General features: G+C 36.5%; 1 protein-coding gene across 3 annotated transcripts; it reads left to right on the forward strand.

Moving 5' to 3' along the window:
• The first annotated feature begins 344 nt into the window (after positions 1–344).
• On the forward strand, positions 345–21,568 carry LOC307011129 (putative helicase mov-10-B.1). Of its 3 annotated transcripts, none has more exons than XM_079636485.1 (23): positions 345–442; positions 1,146–1,310; positions 1,712–1,811; positions 5,965–6,173; positions 6,269–6,507; positions 7,033–7,282; positions 7,393–7,521; positions 7,662–7,824; positions 8,597–8,751; positions 9,270–9,443; positions 9,547–9,694; positions 9,832–9,999; positions 11,175–11,272; positions 11,368–11,465; positions 11,569–11,667; positions 13,508–13,610; positions 14,843–14,960; positions 17,343–17,534; positions 18,223–18,294; positions 18,391–18,516; positions 18,597–18,685; positions 18,782–18,900; positions 20,172–21,568. In XM_079636485.1, exons 2-23 carry the CDS (start codon positions 1,171–1,173, stop codon positions 20,231–20,233), a joined length of 3,051 nt encoding a protein of 1,016 aa, XP_079492611.1. In that variant the 5' UTR covers positions 345–442; positions 1,146–1,170; the 3' UTR covers positions 20,234–21,568. The 3 variants fall into 3 exon arrangements, with proteins under 3 accessions (XP_079492611.1, XP_079492613.1, XP_079492612.1); XM_079636487.1 differs by having other exon boundaries at positions 394–442; positions 934–1,310; XM_079636486.1 differs by having other exon boundaries at positions 429–1,310.
• The last annotated feature ends 77 nt before the right edge of the window (positions 21,569–21,645 follow it).

Below are 21,645 nucleotides of genomic sequence, written 5' to 3' on the forward strand. Positions count from 1 at the left end.
TGTTGTCTAATGTTGTCACTTCTTCTTGAGTCTCTCCTTCTTTGTCTGACTCCGGTTTGAACATAAAAAGCTAAAAGTTTTTGAAGGTAATCTAACTGCCAACACAGGAGGTGTTGTAGCTCCGCCCCCTGTGTGCTAGGAGCAGCAGCTCATTTGCATTTAAAGGGACAGACACAAAAACGTTTTTTTTTTTTATTGCTCACCCTCAAAAAGTGACCATTTTAACATGCTATATAAAAATATCTGTGGGGTATTTTGAGCTAAAACTTCACATACACACTCTGGGGACATCAAAGACTTATTTTACATCTTGTGAAAAGGGCATTGCACCCCTAAGCTTCTCCAAAGTGCAGATGGCGTGACCGCAGTTGCCAACTGCCACCGCTCCGTGCACAAAATGGCGGCCACGTGCAACTAGTCCATAGCTACATGATCGGCTGGGGTACGTTATAAATACATATTGTGTTAGCTTTACCGGTTTTCAAGTCCGAATGGGATGCAATAAGAACAGCTTTGTTCCTGGGCTGCACGCAAAAACAAACAAACAATGCTACTACCAGAGTTAGCCCTCATGAACAAATTACTCTTGTCAGTTCAAAAAACGAGCCGGTTCCGGTGTTGTCTTTTAATCGAGTTAGCCTACATGTTTGGGCCTGTGTGAAACACTTCCCTGTCCTGAATAATATTTTACGTAATTGTCTGAATTCATTTTTATAAGCAAAAGCAAAATGGACCATATAAAATAAATGAAATAGCCACACACCCAAATAAATCAAACGAACACAATAGATCTGCAACTGCAAGGATTTTTCAAGAATTTGTGTATATTAAGTCTGACCACCAGAGAGCGCACTTTAACCTCTCCGAGCACCTGAACAGAGTTTCTTATAATAATGTTGTGCCTTTTTACTCCTTTAATGTTTTTCCTACTAGCGCTTTGGACATTTCCAGGAGGGTCTCTCTTTAACAGAAGTAAACGAAGTAACGTTAACAGTTATATACACGTTTTCATTGTAGAAGAACAAACCTACCGTAATAGATCTTAAGTTTCGTTTCCTCCAGTAAACTGCTTCCGCTGAAACAGCTGCGCTTTCATTTTAAAACCACTGTGGATCATAACTGACGCTTAGGCTACATTACCACAGAGCTCACGGTACCAACGGCAAGAATATGGTACAGAAAAAGATTTCTAAAGCTGATCTGCGTGCAGTTGGATTGGACTTTATAGAGTGGCTAGTGGAAAGCAACAGGAGAGCCATCACTGATAGAACCACTCTCAAAACAGCCTACAATGAAGAGTTCCGAGACAGGTAACGTTATCATTTGACATGTTTTAATTTATGTATTTTATTTATTGCTTGTATTGAGTATTCAACTTACGTACACTGAAATGGTCGATATGTGGAATTCAGAAAACATTTGTTTAAAGCGGCAGTGCATCAGATAGCGTTACAGTGTAAACAAACATCAGACAACTTTTTCTTTCTTCAGAAGTTAAATTACACGTTTAAATTCTTGATTTATTTATGTAATGGAAGTTTCAACATGCAGTGTTCACTTTGAATTTAGCTACTGATACTGAAAATTGAGTCAAAACCGTGAAAATAAAATGACCGAAATTAGCGACAAATAAAACGAGTGGACAGAACGATATCATGAGGCAAATATGAAAACACACATACATATTTATTTAACACATTTTTATCCACAGGGATGGAGTCAGAGACCCAAACTTCTCTTCAGTTCTCTATGCAATGAGAATGTGCAGAAAAGCCCGCGTCACCAAATCAGATGTTTACTTTAACCAAAATGTAAGAAACCTCTTTTTTTATTTACCACTGGCTGACAGTTTGTAATTCTATCGTTGATGTCCATTAAGATGTATTTATGTCGTCAATGGCAGTATGCTCGTAGTTCTGTATAGGCTGTGTATTTTTATCTTTTTGTTATAGCTACACAACCAGAAACAGTCTGTAGGCCTACGTCGTCTTGGGGTTTAAAAAATAAAAAAAGTTGATCTTCTCACGATTACATGCGGTTTATGTAAATAGTTTGTAACGTTATGCTAAGATAAACTGTTTTTGGAAAGCAAAACAAATGTCTCTGAATTTGAAGCCAGAAGTGTTTCATTTTCATCAAACTGCAATCTTAACCTAACCTTTGATCAGAGTTAATTGATTCAGTATTATCTTGACTAGCTGATGGATAATCAGATGCAAATTAGCACTGAGTCATCTATAATCCTTTGCAGTTTTTACATTAAGGGTAATTACTGTTTAGATATCATGTGTTGAAAAAGAATGCCAGTAAAATACCAGTAAATCAGTTCTGGCATATTTTTTATGAGAAGTTGTAGGCTAACACTAGCATGTAAATTACCAGTATGATGCTATTGATGACCAAATTATAGGATTACTATTATGAGGACTCTCTACAATGAAGGAGATGCTATGCCACTCTGCAGTTTTTGGTCAGATTCTTGCTTTGTCTGGTTGGTGTTTTTTTTTTTGTGTGTGTGTTTTTTTGATGCCACAGCTTATTTTAAAACCTATTTTTAGCTAGCCTACCTATAATTGTTTCTGTATTGTTACTTGTCACTTACTATAATACAATAGGTGCCATTTTTATGTTGATTATTATGCCATACTTTTTTTATAAAACAGCATAATGTTAGTGTCTTGCGTCAATTCAAGACAACTGTCATAAGCTAGGATGTGCTAGCACTGCAATTTATTACTCAAGCTAATTATTTTTTATGGAAAAAAGGTGGGAGTGCAGACACACAACAAAAGACTAAATAAAGACAGCACATCCTGGGCATAAACCTCTCTGCTGAAGGTTTATAATAAAGTGAGAAAACCACACCAATCTCCACTCTGCCATTTCAGACAAGGTCAACGATGCCTCATGAGAAATAGTGACGCCAATTGTCTTTGAGGAATCTTTGGAGAGGGACACAGTAAAAGAGAAAAACACAACATGCACTCAGCTGTTGTGTTTTCATATTTTATGCATGGGGACTTTACATAGACATTTTATGCAAACTGTATATTCTATCCCCTAAACCTACCCATCACAGAAAACGTTCTGCATTTTTACATTTTCAAGCTGTTTTCCTCATCTCATCTTTTCCCCATAATGTAAAATTTACACACACTGAAAAGCAACTAGCATGAGTTATTGTTTTTAATAATAAAAAATACAATACCTACTATGTTAACTTCTTTGATCTCAATGTAGAAAAATTATTCATGAAACTAACTGGACGAACTTCCGCTCAATTTCGTTTCGCTTCTGTACTTAGTCTGAGACATCGACATGTCTCTCAGTTTTCCTCCGGCCTGAAAACAGCCGGCCAATCAACGAACAGAGGGCGGGCTGAGAGCCGTGACGTAGACGCAAAGCGCCGAGTTTGAGATTGGGGAAATCGAAAACGACCGCGGATATGGAGACAAGGAATGTAATCTTGCAATTAAGCTGCAGCATTTCCGACAGACTCGAAATGAACAAAGAGCTGTGTTTGACAGAACTAATCCTAACTTTGACAGTTGGCTGCAAATATTTTCCGGTTTCTCTTTACTGTCAAATAATAGTTTAGAGGCCCCGATTGTGCCGTGGATGCGTAGATTTACATCACATAATCTACAAAAGTCGTTGACATCCATGTTCACTCTGGTATTTCTCTCGATGGTTTCATTTTCGTATTATTTATAATGTGTTTACAGCGGTTTACAGTGGCAGTTCGATGCTCCTGAGCTGGCGCGTAACACACGTCATAACCAAACGTTATGTGATTGGCTTACGGGTAACCAATGATTTTATACTTCAGACGAGTGCCCCCCGCGATAAAGAAAACACTTTTCAATGATGCCATGCCAGACTCTGTCTATGAAGCAAAGCGAAGTAGCAGAGTTTGGTATTACCAGGCTAGTCATGACTAACATGAAACTGTGATTAATGGCTTATCGAATTTGGGGAATTTATAACCCTGCAATTAAATATGATCAGATAGTTCTGTCATAAATGAGCTGGTTATACAGGGCTCAACAATAAGGATAGGCTGTTAGTGTGAGACATTTTTGAGTCAGATGATGCTACAGTCACGTGCATTTGCTGGGTTGCCGCTGACAATTTTCCATTTGTTCATTTTAATATTTAATGAAAAATAAACATTGCTAGCATACTATATATACAAATTTGTGCTGTCAATCGATTTAAAAAAACTTGATTAATAAAAATGTTTCCATGCGATTCATCGCAATTAAAAACAACTTTAAATGTAAGTGAACTTCAAACAATCCACATAAACCCATAATAAATGTCATATTTACCTGTGCCCTTCCTACTCTACCTGTCATATACAGAACAATATACAGAAATTGAATAAAGTTATCAAACAGTCTGGACGGCATACATTATAGATTAGATATAGACTATTCCTAATTAAAGCTTCAAAAGTTCTTTAGTCAAGAGCAGTGAGTCATTTTCGTAATTTTTGTTTTGTTCTTTGATTAACTTTACTGACAGAAAGCTTTATTGGCTGCTGTCCCTTTAAAGGGGTGGTAAAGTATGATTTCACTTTTCTAACTTTAGTTAGTGTGTAATGTTGCTGTTTGAGCATAAACAACCTCTGCAAAGTTACAACGCTCAAAGTTCAAAGCAAAGGAAGATATTTGCTTTTAAAGAAAAGGACTACAACAAACGCCTGGTAGGGACTACACAACATTCCTCCGGGGTTAGTGACATCAGCAAGCCTAAAATGTACATAAACCCGCCCCCGGGAACACAGTCCATGTTGAGAAGAGGAAAAGTTGTTGTAGTCGAGCACATTTGTGAGTCAGCTCAAACTTAGCATCCATCTTTTCACATGCAATAGAAAGTCACTCTGTGTGCATCTCACAACAGTTCCTATACAAGCGATTTATAGATTACCATGAATATCCTAATTGAAGATAGTTAACTCCACATCAGCAACATAAATTCATCAACTAAACATTCAGAGACGTCCTGTTGCATTCTACATGTTGTCACTTCTTCTTGAGTCTCTCCATCTTTGTCTGACTCCATTTTAACATTAAAGGCAGAACAGTTCCTGTCATTTTAGTGTGTCTGCGTGAGGAAATCGCAGCTGCTAACACACAGAAGCTCTTGAAACCTCTGCAGCAGCTCATTTGCATTTAAAGTTTTTGCAAACCCTCAAAAAGTGTAAACTTTAACATGCTTTATAAAAATATCTGGCGTGCTGTCTGTACACGATACTGGCGCACGTCTTTCAGTGCGTCGTGTGTGTGTCACGAGTCACGACAGGACATTCACAGACAGCGCGGTCTCTTTTGTTTTGTCGCGTTTGAATGGTTTAAAAGCATTTGCATTAATAAGAGTGTGATCATATAATCTAAATCTAGCCAAAGAATGACACAAATTAACGGATGCTGCGTTAATTGCATTACATATTTTAACGCATTAAAATGTTTTCACATTTAATCAAAAATTAATCATTAGACAGCCCTAATAAAAATATAGAATATATTTATAAAAATTATATATATTAATTACATATACAATCAGTATTTAATAATATTAAATGAGTTTTCCATTTTAATTTTACTTTTTTAGTCATTTTTGATAAGCTTTTTTAATTTTTATTATTTTTGATGTATTGTCATTTCCATTTAACTTTAATTTGTTTTTATTTCAGTTTTAGTTTAAATTTAGAACTTTAGCTTCAACTTATTTATTTATTTTAGTTACCAAAGCAACTTTTATAATGTTGTTCAAGGAGCCTATTTCATATAATATTTATATCTTATTTCTTAATTTTAATTACCGAAAATCTGAAACACTCGACCTGCCAAAGAAATTAAAATAAAATACTGTTATTGTTATATCATAACTGTTGAGCCCTGTTACAATGTAATGTGTGAGAATGGCCATAGACTGACAACCCTATTGTGGCATTTCTAGGTCCGAACGAGGCCACATGATCAATGGGACAGACCCCATCGCAGACAGCAAAACCAAGCTCCCCTTGTGAGTAATGGTTGCTCAACGCCACCCGCTAGTGCGCAGCGGCAGGGTCCTGACCCACCATCAGTGCCAGGGCCAGAGAGTGGAGTCAGAGGCAGGAGAAAACTGGCAAAAGACATCCTACGCCGAATGAACAGTACAGAGAGGTCTTTTCGCTGGTCTTTTTGAACAGTGATAGAAACCAACCTCTGAAAATACATCGAAATATCAAAACAGTGTTGCTGCCCTTTTTCCTTCCCAGGTCTGTGTTTATAGAAGATAAGCGTGGGGTGCGGGTGTCCTCAGATCATCAAATCGAGGATGGCAAGATCCAGTTGTGTGTGGAACGGGCAGAAGTTTATGAGCTGAAGCTGTTTGTGGAGAACACGGGTCAAGAGGCCGTGTATTTCACTTACTACACTCTTCTTCACTGGCTGCCGTGTTTCACTCTGGAAGACAGCAGGAAAGTCACACGCATCAATCCACACCGTCTGGAACCACGTGAGTGCAACCAAACTGTACAGCAATACGAGAGAAACTGGTGTTGGTTTTTTGTTGTTGTTGGGCTACATTTGGTACTGTAGTTTGCTATTCCTGCTTCCAAATATGCCTACTTCCATATTATATATAGGCAAAAAAAACAGTTTGTGGGCTGAGTAGTATGTCTGAATTCATAGTATTCATAAAACAGTAGGCGGAAAGTACCTTGATGTCCGGCGAGATTCTGAAGTGTGCATCTAATGTGCACTTTACTATCCCGTGAGGCCACGGAAGAGGATTTGTTAATGGCAGTGAAGCAACTAAACTGACGCCATAGTTCACATGACAGTCAAGACGCATGGTGGATGTAGTACATCCAGATTAACATTCATACTACACACTTTCTTACTATATAGAATGTATTTTTTTTTGTCAATGGTCCATATATGTAGTGTCTACTATACAGTATGTGATTTTAGACACAGCGTTTAATTTGATATATTAGAAATGTATGAAAAATGTCTCTCTCTCTCTCATTTTTTAAAGTTGAAAGGTATGAGGTGACCTTGAAATTCGAATCAGATGATATGGGAGTTCATTCAGCCATTCTGGCATTTGAGTTTAAGGAAAATATCCAGGTCGCCACCCGTCCTTTCCACATTGTGCGCTTCATTGAGGCAGAGTACAGGTCTGAGCTTACAGCACTACTGGGTCCTACAGCACCATTTAGACATCAAAAGCTTGAGACCTATGAGCCAATGAGGTGCAACATAGATGAGGGCAGTCCACCCGAGAGGTGAGAGAAAAATCCCTCTTTTTAGGAATTATATACACTTTTCTCTTTTCCCCTGTGTTTATTTGTACAGAAATCAATCATTTGCATGTTTTTTTCTCTCTCTTTTGCAGTTCTACCCAAAGCTTTTTGAAATTTGTGCTGCCACTGGAGCCTTACCATCTTCCTTCTTACATCTCTGACTTAGTTGAGGTCCTAAAAGTCAACCGTCCCAGTCTCAGAACACAGCTCCAGGAACTAAAGTTAGTGGTCCAATTGTGCTTTTTACAGTTGATCTGAGACCTGTTACTAGTCCCTAACTGGTACAGAATTAGCTCCCTTCATGAGCATGTATAGTAAAAGTCATTGTGACTGTTTTCTCTGTACTTTTGGTGGTTTGTAGGTCACTACTTGAGAGTGATCTGGATTTTCTGAACTACGATAAGCGCTTTGATTTACTGTTGTACCTGGAGGAGGATCAGATGCGTCTGGACATTAAGAGATATAACAAAGAGGATGTGTCCATGGTGAAGGACCATGAGAACAGACGACTGCTGGTCTTAGAGGTGAGTGGCAGCTTCTTTCTGTCTGTTAATAAAGCATGCGACTGTGTTTGTTAGACCTTCAGACTGACGGCAGAAGGACTCCATAGCTTTCATTGGCCAAGGACCACTCAGAGGCTGTCAACCAATCACAGTTGGTTTTGTTCATCGTCATGTTTAGGGGCGTGACAATGCAATGTCAATGACCTTACATAAAAGACTAAGGTGAAAAACTAAGGAGACTTAACTTCACATACTTTTAAAAGCGTTTAGTTGATGCTTATAAACACTCAATTTCACAGTTGCGAACACAATGGCTTTCTTCTTCCATGGGGGAGGTTTGGCATCACATTGGCTTTGTTTCCAGGCGGACTGTTAAAGTATGTGACGCATACGTCTCCCGGAAATAGTTTAGAATTCAACCAATCAGATGATGACTTCAAAACTCCCGAAGTGTTTCCCATTTTGTATGCTTTATCCATCAGAAAGGCATGGGAATGACGTCTGAGACTAGTTTTGGGCACATACAGAGACTCAAACGCCTAGATGACATGTACATGACTCTTTAAGGGACAGTACATCCAAAATGTAAAATTCTGACATTATTTACTCGGTTGTTTTTCGCTGATAATTTTCAACTCCACTGAAGATAAATGGACTACAAAGAAAAAAATATAAATAACAGAAAATGGTTTTGGAACAACATGATACATTGTCATATTGGGGTGAACTGTATTTATATTTGTTTGAAAGTGATGCCGTTTTGAGGTCTGTTTTTGTATCTCTTGTGTTAAAGCTCCCTGGTGTATCAGAGAACAGGCCATCAGTCCTGAGGGGAGATCACCTGCTTCTCACCAAGAGTGAGGAGGTCAATTTCTCAACTGTGACCAAATACAAGGGCTACGTCCACAAAGTGGAACTGGATCAAGTCAAACTGGGATTCTCCAGAAGGTATGATGTATGAGGAGTTTATATAAGGCTTTAAGCAAAAAGAGTATTTTAAAGGGTCACATTTAAAAATGACAAGACTCATGGCTTTGTTTTTCCCAAATTAACCTTAAATTAGATGTATCATCATATTCTGCCCATGTCTTATAACTTATATAAAACAGAGCATTCAAAACTGACCAACCTATATACATTTAGGGTAACAAAACAAAATATTGAATACTATAATACTTATAAAAAAATAAAATAATACTTTTGTTCAGAAAGATTGCATAAAATTGATCACAGTAGAGCCATTTCTAATGTTACAAAATATTTCTATTTCAGATAAATGCTGTTCTTTTGAACTTTTTATTCATAAAAGAATCCTGAAAAAAAGTGTATCAGTTTCCAAAAAAAAAATAATAAAAAACATTAAGCCACGCAACTGTGTTCAACATTGATAATAATAAGACATGTTTACTGAGCAGCATATTAGAAGTATGTCTCATATTAGTCTCATTTTGCATATTTGTTTACAGGCTGCTTGACGATTTCATAGATTATATGAAGTTCCATGTGGAGTTCACAGTGAATCGTCTCCCATTAAAGCTGCAACACAGAGCTGTACACATGGCGGTCCAGCACAACCTCAGAAATGTGCTGTTCCCCGTGGGCTCAAGGACTGTGACCCCTGTGTCTCCACCTGCACTGAGGTCAGTAAGACCCATCTGGACTGAATCTATGCTACTAAATCATATTTTAGTGAAACATTATGGAGTATTCCAGCTGGATGTGTGTGTGTGTGTGTGTCTATAGACTCTTTGATCAACAGCTTGAGAAGAACCCTGAACAGAAAACTGCAGTATGTAACATCGTGGCCGGTACGTCCAAGCCGGCACCGTACCTGGTGTTTGGACCTCCTGGCACTGGTAAAACCGTCACGATAGTAGAGGCCATCAAACAGGTAAAACTGGTTATCATGTTCAACTAAACGCACAGATGACAGACACACCTACATGCAAATTATCACATCTCATTGTGTCTGTATGCAATATTTTATTGTGATTGCTTCTTTCTCTCTCTCCGTCTTTTATCTCTCAGGTGGAGAAGAATATACCCGGTGCCTATATCCTAGCTTGCGCTCCTTCTAACAGTGCAGCTGATCAACTGTGTGAAAAGTTGATCATTAGTCAACATGTTGATGCACGTAAAATATACCGACTCTACGCTAGTTCACGCAATCCAAATGAAATCCCTGATATCTTACAGGTTAGTGCTTGTGTGACTTGATTTATAAATTAAAGGTTTAATTAAATTAACACAATAAAAATGGGAAGTTATGATGGAAAATATAGAATAACAGTAGTACATTTTTACATTTCATGTTTAAAATAAAAACCTCAAACCAAAAAGTTCCACATCGATTAAATATTGTAATGATCTGGAGAAAGCAGGCTGAGGCACAAATCTAAACGCAGCGTTGTTAATAAAATAACACATTAAATGTATAACACAGAATTCAAGGAACAAAACCACGACAATCACAGAGGCAATCATTACATGTACAACAAATGACAAAGTAACAAGTGAAACACGAGGGCTATAAATACACAGGGGCAAACAAGCTTAATAAGGTAATGAGGAAACAAGATACACCTGGGAAAGACTAATCAACATGAAAAAACACAACATGGCACAAGACAGGAAATAACTAAATTTCCTCACACAAGACAGGGGAACACAAGCTGAGATTGTGACAAATATAAATAATTAAGCTTAATATAAATACATGTTATTATTTTATCACTCAGTTTCTAGTTTAACTCAGTTAAACTAGTTCAAATATAAACTCAAATAACTCAGTTCAAATATAAAAGTCAAGTTATAATTGAAACAAATTAAAAGCAAATGATAATGCAAATATGGCAATAGCAGCCTTAACTTGGAATTATATTTGCACCACACCATGTTATTCGCAATATTTTTTCTATCCTTTGATTTTTGTTATAAAAAAAAAAAATCCACTTTGATGTTTCCCCCCAGAACTAATGGGGCTCAATGTGTAACATTTTGAAGAATCATTACTTCTGTTTGAACCACTTGTTAAAAAAAAAACGTTGATGTCACACTTTTAAATATTATGTCAGAAAGATCTAATCATTATAAAGGGGGGAAAAGACATGCATACAGCATTATTAAAAAATATACAGTGAAGGCATATTTTTATTTGAATAATAGCTAAATGTATGCAGAATCATTTTTATTTTAAGCCATTAAAATGTAATTTAAGTAGTTAAGTAAGATATTCAACCAATTTAAATCTATCAAATAATGTGCTATATTTAATAATCTTATATTATGATGATTTCAGTAGTAAGTCATGGAAATACAGAGAGAGGGAGTTGTTGTTGTTTTTGTTGTTGATTGTTGTTTTGTGTGTTTAGAACAACAGTAATGTGGAAAGAGGAATGATTATTTTCCCATGTAAAGAGGATCTAATGTCCTACAAGATCCTGGTCAGCACTCTAGTCACCGCAGGCAGGTGAAGGGCATCTTCTTATACAAATGACATGTACTCTCTCACATGCACACAGCAGCCAATAGGTAAAGAGTGTTTATGTGTGTCTGTGTTGGTAGGCTGGTCAGCGGGGGTTTTCCTGTGAATCATTTTTCTTACATCTTCGTGGATGAGGCAGGACATGCTGTGGAGTCAGAGACCATCATCAGTGTGGGAGGTGGAACACTTTACAGAATAACACTGAAAACCATCAGATCTTTCAATAGAGATCAGTCTGTGGTAGCATTTCTCTATTCTAATCATTGTGTGGGTGTGTTTAGGACTGCTGAATGCAGAGACCGGGCAGCTTGTTTTGGCTGGAGATCCCAAGCAGCTGGGACCAATCCTGAGATCTCCTTTTGCCATTAAATATGGACTGGGTGAGATACAAATGAATGTACATACAGTATACTCTGTGGTAGTATACTCCCTACAAACCTGACTTAAGTTGATCATTACATACTTTTTCTCCAATATGATTGGTTCTTCACACAGTCGCGTGAAAAAGAAAAGACACCCTATTGAATTATATGGTTTTATGTAGCAGGAGGACATGATAAAAAAATCATCTGGTCCTTGGTAGGTAAATACAACCTCAGATGAACAACAACACATGACATATTACAGTATGCCATTATTTATTTAACAAAAATAAAGCCAAAATGTGATGTAAAAGCCATGGGTGACAAACTAAGTACACCCTTACTGCTTCCATAGGAATTAAGGGTAAGTAGCAGCCAGGCGCTGCAAATCAAATGTCTTTGTTTAATTGATCGTCAGCAAGTGTGATCAGCTCTATAGAAGAAGATTTGTCTGTTCCCTGGTCTGGAGCATTCAGGTGTGTTCACACAATGCCAAGGAGGAAAGATATCAGCAATGATCTTAGAGAAGCAATTGTTGCTGCCATCAATCTGAAAAGGATTAGAAGGCCATTTCCAAACAATTTGAAGTCCATTATTCTACAGTAAGGAAGATTATTCACAAGTGGAAAACATTCAAGACTGTTGCCAATCTTCCCAGGGGTGGACATCCCAGCAAATTCCCTTCAAGACTGTACAATGCTCAGAGAAATCGCAAAAGACTCAAGAACTAGACCAAAGTGGAGATGACCAAAGTTGAGATGTTTGGTCATAACGCACAGCGCCAAGTTAGGCAAAAACTAAGTACAGCATATCAGCACAAACACCTCATACCAACTGTCCATCACGCTGATGGAGGGTTGATGATTTTTGGCTTGTTTTACAGCCACAGGACCTGGGCACATTGCCGTCATTAAGTCGACCATGAACTCCTCTGTATACCAAAGATACAAATCTACGACAGAATGGCTGAAAAAGAAAAGAATCAAGGCGTTCCACTGGTCCAGTCTAAGATCAGACCTCAACCCAACTGAATTGTTGCAACAGGAACTTACGAGAGCTGTGCATTAACAAATGCCTGCAAACCTCAATGAAATGAAGCCTAGCGCAAATTCTGCCAGGAAGACTCAATCATTCACGTCAGTTATTACCTTCTCATCTATCCAATCATATCCTAATAGCCAGCATAAAAGGGTGGTACTTACACTTGTCTGAGTTCGCAGATGCTGTCGCTTCAACCACCTTCATCCTCCCCAACCACCACCAAGTCAGGACCTTACTCCATCCCCCGCCAACGCCACTACGTCTGGTACCCCCCATCCTGAAGACACCAGGATGTCCTCTTCCTCCTTCCACCCCACCACCACCAGATGGCCCATTCCTTACTCCGCAGGGGGTCGGCTGCGCCTTCAGGCAGCATATGCAGATTCCGTACCCTCGGAATGCGAGCTTCCGGTTCCTTCAACTTATTCCCGCTAAAAGTGGCTCTACAAGCAATTGAATCATAGTTTGTCACCCATGGCTTTATTTTTGTTAAAAAAAAAATGACACAGTGTAATATGTAATTTGTTTTTGTTCATCTAAGGTTGTATTTACTTAATTTTAAAACCATAAAATTCTTAAGTGTCCTATCTTTTTCACATGACTGTATGTATAATTCTCTGTTACTCAGTAAAAGCAAATTTGGATTCCTTGATATATTCAGATACACTAACTTTGTCCAAAGTGTAAACATAAAAATGCATAAGCATATAAATGTTAATCCTGCAATAAAAATAAATGTTAGGTATGTTTAAAATTAAAAATCTCCTTCACAACACTCTGTTCTTATTGTAACTTGCATTGTAAATGTGTTTTGTAGGTCTTTCTTTGCTGGAGAGGCTGATGACACAGAATGAACTTTATCAGAAAGGCACTACAGGATACGACAACCGTTATGTCACCAAACTGCTGCGGAACTACAGGTAAAGTCTGAATAATCCAGAGACCTCATCTTAAAAACTACGAATAGACTAGTTGTCTGACCGACTAGTTGACTAGCTGGTCTCAAGGAAGCACTAAATAATTATGGTCCATGAGAGGAAACATGTTCACACAATATGTGTTAAATAAAACGGTAACATTTTACAATAAGGTTTCAATTGTTAACATTAGCGAACTACATTAGTTTACATGAACTAACAGTGTGACTTCTAAAGCATTTATTAATCTTAGTTAATGTTAACTACAAAATTTACTAATACATTATTAACATCAAAAGTTGTATCTGTGAATATTATGTAATGGACCTGAGCTAACATGAACTAACTATGAACAGTAACATTTTTGTATTAACAAAGATTAACCACAAACTGTATTGATCTTTGTAAGTTAATGTTACTTATTGCATTAACTAATATTAACTAATGGAACGTGCTTGGAGTACAACCGAATGGAACAAGCACACAGGCCTCAAGGCTGAACTAACTACTTTGAACTTGTCTAGGTGAAAATTCTGATATATGTAGAGAAAGTTAACAAGATGTATACTGCAGATCAAACATTCCTAGACCTCTTTGTGGAGAGAGTACAGATGGTTATGAATGAGGCACACATTCCACCTAGAGCCATTTGTCTTTTTGATTTAGTAGTTTTGACTTGTGGCCAGTTGTAGAAGACCTTATCTGCTTAGTAACAGAGAGCTGTGCTCAGCAAAGATACAGAGAGCTATGCTCAGCAAAGATAGAGGCACAACCCATTACTAAGAAAACAAAAGACCTTGAACGTAAATTTCACTCCCAACCATGAATGAACATGGGAAACAGAGAAAGCTGCTGTGTGTCTGGGTTTTTGCTATGTAGAATGGAAAAAGGCACTAGAAACCTTTATTTAGTCAAGTCTTCGGAGGACAGGATGCCATATGAAAACTTTGGGAAAGGGCCAATCTGAGTAAAATAGGTTGGGATAGGCTCAATCCAAAATAATTGTCTGGAACACCTGATCATGGATACTTAATCAGATCTAGGATTTTTTTGGTAAAAATGTCTACCACAGAATTGACAGTATCTTTATATATATATATATATATATATATTGTATGTACAGTTAAAATGAGACTTCAGTGTCCGAATTACGTTTTAGGGCCACTGTAATAATATATATATTTTAACTCTCTATTTACTGTACCATTTTTCTCTCTTTCTCTCTCTCTCTTCAGGTCTCATCCATCCATTCTGAAGGTTCCTAATGAGTTGTTCTATGATGGAGAGTTGCTACCCTGTGCAAATGAGATCAGCTCTAACCAGTACTGCAGCTGGGAGCACCTGCCCAAAAAAGTAAGACATCCCAGACACGCAAGCCGGATAAAAAGCATTTCAACAATGTCAAGACAATGTATTTTGATTAGGTTATGATGCAATATATTTTTTTAATATATTTTTAATATAGAGAGAATAAAGTAATGACAAATGAAGAATAAATACGAGTCAAACTTTTAATAGAGTACAATATTGAAATGAAAGAAATCTTACTTCAAAATAAATTAAGTAAATTTAAGTAAGTCTGAGATCTAGGATCGAGATCTTAGTATAATAATCTTTCAAAAAGAGATAGAGAACTGATGCGCCCTTGAAGCAGAGAGCAAGAAGAAGTGAACAATAGAACAAGGGCAAGAGCATATATACAGGAAACTTGCATCCTCCTATACCAGTGTCTAAGTCAGATAAGGAAGCTCAAGTCAACTATCCATTATGTCATACGGTTGTGCAACAAGCTGGGTCGGTATAACCTGGTTAAAAGCTACAGCTGCAGAAATAGATAGACACAAATAGATGTGTTGTGGTTTTGACATCTTTAGAACAAAGACATATATCAGTTTTTTTGTAATCAGATTTAACATTATTAGCAAAAAGTTATTATTATTATTTGTAGCTAGAAATTTGATTGGCTGCCATGGTTTTATGTGGCTGATTTCACTGTAAAAAAAAAAAAATGTGTTGGTTTAACTTTATTAGTTCCTTTATTGGTTCCTTACATTTTTTGAGTTTATTGAAATAAAAAAAATGTTGAGTTAATTCAATAAAGGAGATTGGTTTAATAAATAGAAACTCAAAATATTATTTTATGTGAACCACATTAATTATCTAAGTTGATTTGACAAAAGATAAAAAGTTGTGATAATAAATAATGAAAATGATGAAAATGTGCCAATACCATGTCTATTACATGATGAATTTTGTGTATTTGGCCCAAGTGTTTAAGTGGTCATGAAGACCGTGTGTAGTAAGTGAGTGTAGAACTTTTGATTACCCAATGGGAGACACTTACAACATAGCTTTACTTACTTTGCTAAATGTCTGTTCAATAGTCCATATGTAACAAACAACACAATTTAGTCATTGTGATGCGTCTGTTTAAGTAATAAAAAGCTGTTTCACATTTTGCTAAATATATAAACTCTTCTCTGCACCAATAAAATGTGCAACACTATGTTTTACTAACAAATTATATGTAATATCTAATTAAATTAAATGATAGTTTTCCTTGACATCACATAATTTTGTGGCATGTGAGTGGGGCATAGATGCTATGTTAGGACATTGTGGTAGATTAAGTCTAAGATTGTCACGTCTACAATCGACGTCCCAGAACGTCTACAGTCGACGTTAGTTTGTCTAGGTCTCGTCTACAATCAACGTCCCCATGCAATAATATTTATACTCTAGCGCGTCTCCTCATCTACGCCGGCCGAGTCCCCTAACCCTTACTTGCTGCGCAGCATTAACTAGACAGACTTCAGACAATTCCTTCAAACTTGCTTTAATTACGGCCGCAAAAGCAATACAAATTTTTTTACAGAATAGGAGCATGGCGAAATTTACATGAGACATTACGGTACATACTTTCCCTACAATTTGATTGGTTCTTAGTCAAACCCTTCTGTTACTAGGTAGAAGCAAACTGTTTTCTCGATTACTTCATTGTTAATCACAAGTTTTCAAATCTAGACATCTGACTAGTTTCATTTCCCCTATTTGTTATTTATTCACTCACACACTCAGTTACGAGTTTTCGACAAAAGGGTTTGGAAACATCTAAGATTCAAAAGCATATGAATGTTGTTCCTGCAAGAAAAATAAATGTTAGTTAGGATTAATTAAAAAATCCATCACAACATCCACCAATGAAGAAGCAAACTAATTTTTAACTTCACTGATCATATGGTTGCGGCGTCATTAAAGGGATAGTTCACCCAAAAATGAAAAATTCCTATTACTCATCATTTTGTCCCAAACCTGTAAGAATTTATGTCTTCTGCTGAATAATTTGATTCACATTACCAACAGCAAGTACTTTATAGTAGTCTTTCTAAGAATTTTTTACATATAGTCCACATAGATTATGCGGCCACACAACAGTGATTCGTGTAAGGAATGTGAAGGCCACAAACTGAGATAACGGTCTTCTTGAACTTGGTTGTATTTCATGGCTACATTTGCCGCTTAAGGATGTTTTCATTCCAGAAAAGCCAGTCTCCACATTTTAGTAATGCTGATGTTACTCTGTAAATGTCTAAAGTTCAAAACCAAGGTCCCTTTTTAATCTTGTTGTTGGGTTTCAATTATGATTTCAGTTGGATTCAGTTGGATTTCCCTTTCTCCGATTTTTGTACCTTCTAGAGATGACACATTCTGCTCTGGTCTGTGCTGCTTTTTTAGGGATTTCCAGTGATTTTCCATGGAGTGATTGGAAAGGATGACAGAGAGTCAAACAGTCCCTCCTTTTTCAACATCTCTGAAATCAACATCATCGTAGACTACTTGAAGAAGCTGCTCCTGACACAGGCCAAGAAGGGCATTGCAAAAATCTCCCCCAAAGAGATTGGCATTATCGCCCCCTACAGGAAACAGGTGAAAATAAATTTTTAACAGCTCAGCCACAGCAAACCTGATGCGTACACACAACAAAATGCAGCTAGCAAGTAAACCCACGTGAAATTTTGTTTGCTGAGATACACTACCGTTCAAAAGTTTGCGGTCAGTACGTTTCTTTTTTTTAAATGACTTTGATAGAAGTCTCTTATGCGACAGTAAAATCTGTAATATTGTGAGATATTATTACAGTACAATTTAAAATAACTTTTCTATTTTAATATATTTTAAGCTAATATAGCTTTAGCAAAGCTAAATTTTCAGCTTCATTACTGAACAGGTTTACAAGTTACATTACAAGTTTTTTTTAAACGTGTTTGAAAGAAGTCTCTTCTGCTCACCAAGGCTGCATTTTGCATTTATTATATATATATATAAAAAAGAAAAAAATATTTTTTAATATTATTTGAATGTCTTCAGTGTCACATGATCCTTCAGAAATCATTCTAATATGCTGATTTGGTGCTCAAGAAACTGGTGCTTTTTGAAAACTAGTCTTCTTTTGGACAATCAGAAATATCTACACACCTCTTCTACAGTTTTCTTTTCACAAAGATTGCTACCTATTATTCAAACAAGTTTTGAATTCAAACAACTTTGATTAATGCAGATCACATACATTTTTTTTAATTGTATACCATTTTTCAACATTGTTTTAATTGTACAGGTAGAAAAAATCAGGAAAGGCATCAAGATCGACAAGGAACTTAGATCCTACATAGGCATTGAAGAGTTGAAGGTCAGTGCGAGTCTGAGCACTCCTACACTCTGTTATCGGTTCTCATCCTTGTCAGGACACGTGAGCAAAAAAATGACTGCTGTACGTGTTGTGTAGGTTGGTTCTGTGGAGGAATTTCAAGGCCAAGAGAGGAAAGTCATCATGGTGTCAACTGTTCGCAGCAGCAAGGAACACTTCACTTTGGACGAAACATTCAATATTGGGTTTCTCAAGAATGAGAAGGTAGTATCTCACACACACAGTAGACCATACAACACAGCGAAGCCTAGAAAACAAAGTTGGCTCACAACTCTCTCTTCCAGAGATTCAATGTGGCGGTGACGAGAGCAAAAGCCCTGCTGATCATGGTGGGAAACCCCATCATTCTAGAAACAGACACATCCTGGGGCAGGTATGCAAACTTCTGACTAACATGAAATTAAATTTTATTTGAATTCTGGACTTGCGAGTTCATTTTTCTTTTCTTTTTTCACATTTGTGTTTGTAGGTTTATTAGTTACTGCACTGAGCAGAAAGGTTATACTGGATATGATATGTCCAGCTTGGAGGGAACGGAGGAGGTTGTTAAGCGTCTGTTCGCTCTAAACATCCACCAGGAGATCCCAGGTAAGAGATGGCCTTAAGTAAAGTGCGGTCACACTAGACTTTGCACTTCTTTTGCTTCCATCAAGGCAGTCTTTCGCTTAAAGGATTAGTTCACTTTCAAAACATTTTTTGCTGATAATTTACTTACCCCGATGTCATCCAAGATATCCATGTCTTTCTTGCTTCAGTCGAGAAGAAATTAAGGGTTTTGAGGAAAACATTCCAGGCTTTTTCTACTCAGAATGGACTTCAATGGCAACCATCTATCCCAATGTTCAAAAGAAGGTTCAAAAGGTCTCAATGTAGCTTCAAAGTCTCTACACGATCCCAGTCGAGAAATAAGGGTCTTATCTAGCGAAACGATCGGCCATTTTCTTTTCTTTTATTTTTACTTTTTACATTTATATACTTTTTAACCACAATTGTTCGTCTTGTGCTGGTCTGCGACACGCCACACATTACATAATCACGTTGGAAAGGTCACGTGCACGTTCTGTGTAGAAAAAGCCTGGAATGTTTTCCTCAAAAACCTAAATTTCTTTTCGACTGAAGAAAGAAAGACATGGGCATCTTGGATGACATCGGGGTGAGTAGATTATCAGCAAAAAAAATTTGAACTATAAAATGAAAGTGAAGTAATCCTTTAAGTTCAGGTGTCGTGAACTCGAGATATATTTGAATATTTCAAATGTATTGTATCTATAATTTATTATTTATTTAAATGGCCCACGATTGTGACATCACATCCTGTTTACAATGTTTGCAATGTGTCTGAAGTAATTTTGTGTACCTGAGGCCTAATGTGACCGCATTATTCACAACTCACCATTTATTGACTGGTTATACAAATACACTACTGTTCATGTTTGGGGTCAGTAAGATTTATTTAATAAATACTTGATTCTAAAACTATCAAATTTAATACTTTAAATAATACACGTGAAATCGATCAAAAGAGACAGTAAAGGCAGTTATAATATTACAAAATATTTCTATTTCAAATAAATGCTGTTCTTTTGTCATGGAAAAAAGTAATGGAAAAAAGATGTATCACTGTTTCCACAAAAATATCCAGCAGAAGGACTGGAAATAATAATAATACATTTCTTCAGCAGCAACTCAGCATATTTGAATGAAGAATCATGTCAAGGATCAAACTTTTAAACAGTAGTGCATTTGAACCTTTTGTTTATAGCCTCTTTTTTAAGGACATTTTCTGTTCTTTGTTGGGATTGAATGTACAGTAAATCATGTAAACCAAGTGCTCACTATCATATTCTTTCTCCCCCTAGTGGAAACAGAAGAGAGTGTGGTCCAGCAATATGAGAATCCTGCATGGAGACATGAACATTAAAATGAAGTGTCATTATTAAAGCCCCTCCCACTCAGGTCAGCATTAGCATAGGCACACCCCTTTCTGGAATTACACTGGAAAAGTCTTAACAAGCTTAATTTTAAAGCTAAAACAGTACTATGATTTATAAACATTGCATTAAATTGGTAATTCATTTTCCTCACGATATGCTTTTAATAAAACTTGTCTGTCTATGCAATATAAACTAGAAAGGAACTTTTTTAAATGTATAAATTATGATTAGAAAAAAACTCAATAAAAGGATCTGTAGCAGTAGCCTTTTGGCTAGAAAGAAAGGGAAACTTCAACACCCATAGTGCACTGTAGTTTTAACAAAAGCCCTAGAGCTGTCAAATGTTTGCTGACAAATAAACGGGGAGATCTGGGTGCACTGCAGGTAACTTTAAAAAAGTAAACATTGTTCATTTACATATCGATATACAATACAAAGCTGGTTGAAAATCTGCAAACTTGTCCTTTAATCTCAGGGCGTTGCATGCAATTTTGTCTATATGTTTAGATACATTAAGCTGAATAAATATGAGCACATGAATCACATGATTGATCACTGATTACTAACAATGACGTGCCTTATTTCATAAAACTTCCAGACAACACATAGCAGCATTCATTTAATAATGTTTAATAATTCATGGTGATAATGGTTTTGATTTTGTTCCCATTGGTTTGTTTGGAAATTTGCAAATGAAGTCAATCACATCATTAAAAAATCGTGTACTTCATTTCAAAGACTTTTGACTGAAGTAAATACAATGGAGGATCTCGTGTTTTTTTTCTGTTGTTTCTTGTTTACACTTTTTTTATATTTACATATTCTACAGTTTATTATTATTTATTTTGGAAACCATATACCTGTAATGAGGAGCATGGTTTTATACCATGATATGCCTACTACAGTTAAACTCTGGATTGTAAGCAAGAACTATTGTTAATTTCATTAGGGTAATTACAAAGCATAATTTTAGCATAATAAACAGGTTTAAAGCCTCCAATGAATTAAGCATGAAGCTTTCTTCTCTTTAAATATGTTTAATGAGATGTTTAATAGTTCTAATGAATTTTAATTGAAAGAAAATGCATTAAATGAAAGTCTGATGAAAGATAAATATCAGTGTCTTACATTAATAAGGTGTTAACTCATTACAAATGTAAGTGTTAAAGGGTTAGTTCATCCCAAAATGTCATAATTTACTCACCCTAATGTCATTCCAAACCTGTATGACTTCTGTGGTGCATAAAAGAAGATCATTTGAGAATTTTTTTGTCCATACAATAGAAGTCAAGAGCATTTAAAAATAATTTAATAGCAGTAAATTGACTTTACGGCTCAAAATTATAGTTACCTGCATTTGCAGTAAATGCAATAACATCTATCATTATTTGTTTCTTCC

This window comes from Phoxinus phoxinus, assembly GCF_949152265.1.
Source record: "Phoxinus phoxinus genome assembly, chromosome: 15".
NCBI classification, from domain to species: domain Eukaryota; kingdom Metazoa; phylum Chordata; class Actinopteri; order Cypriniformes; family Leuciscidae; genus Phoxinus; species Phoxinus phoxinus.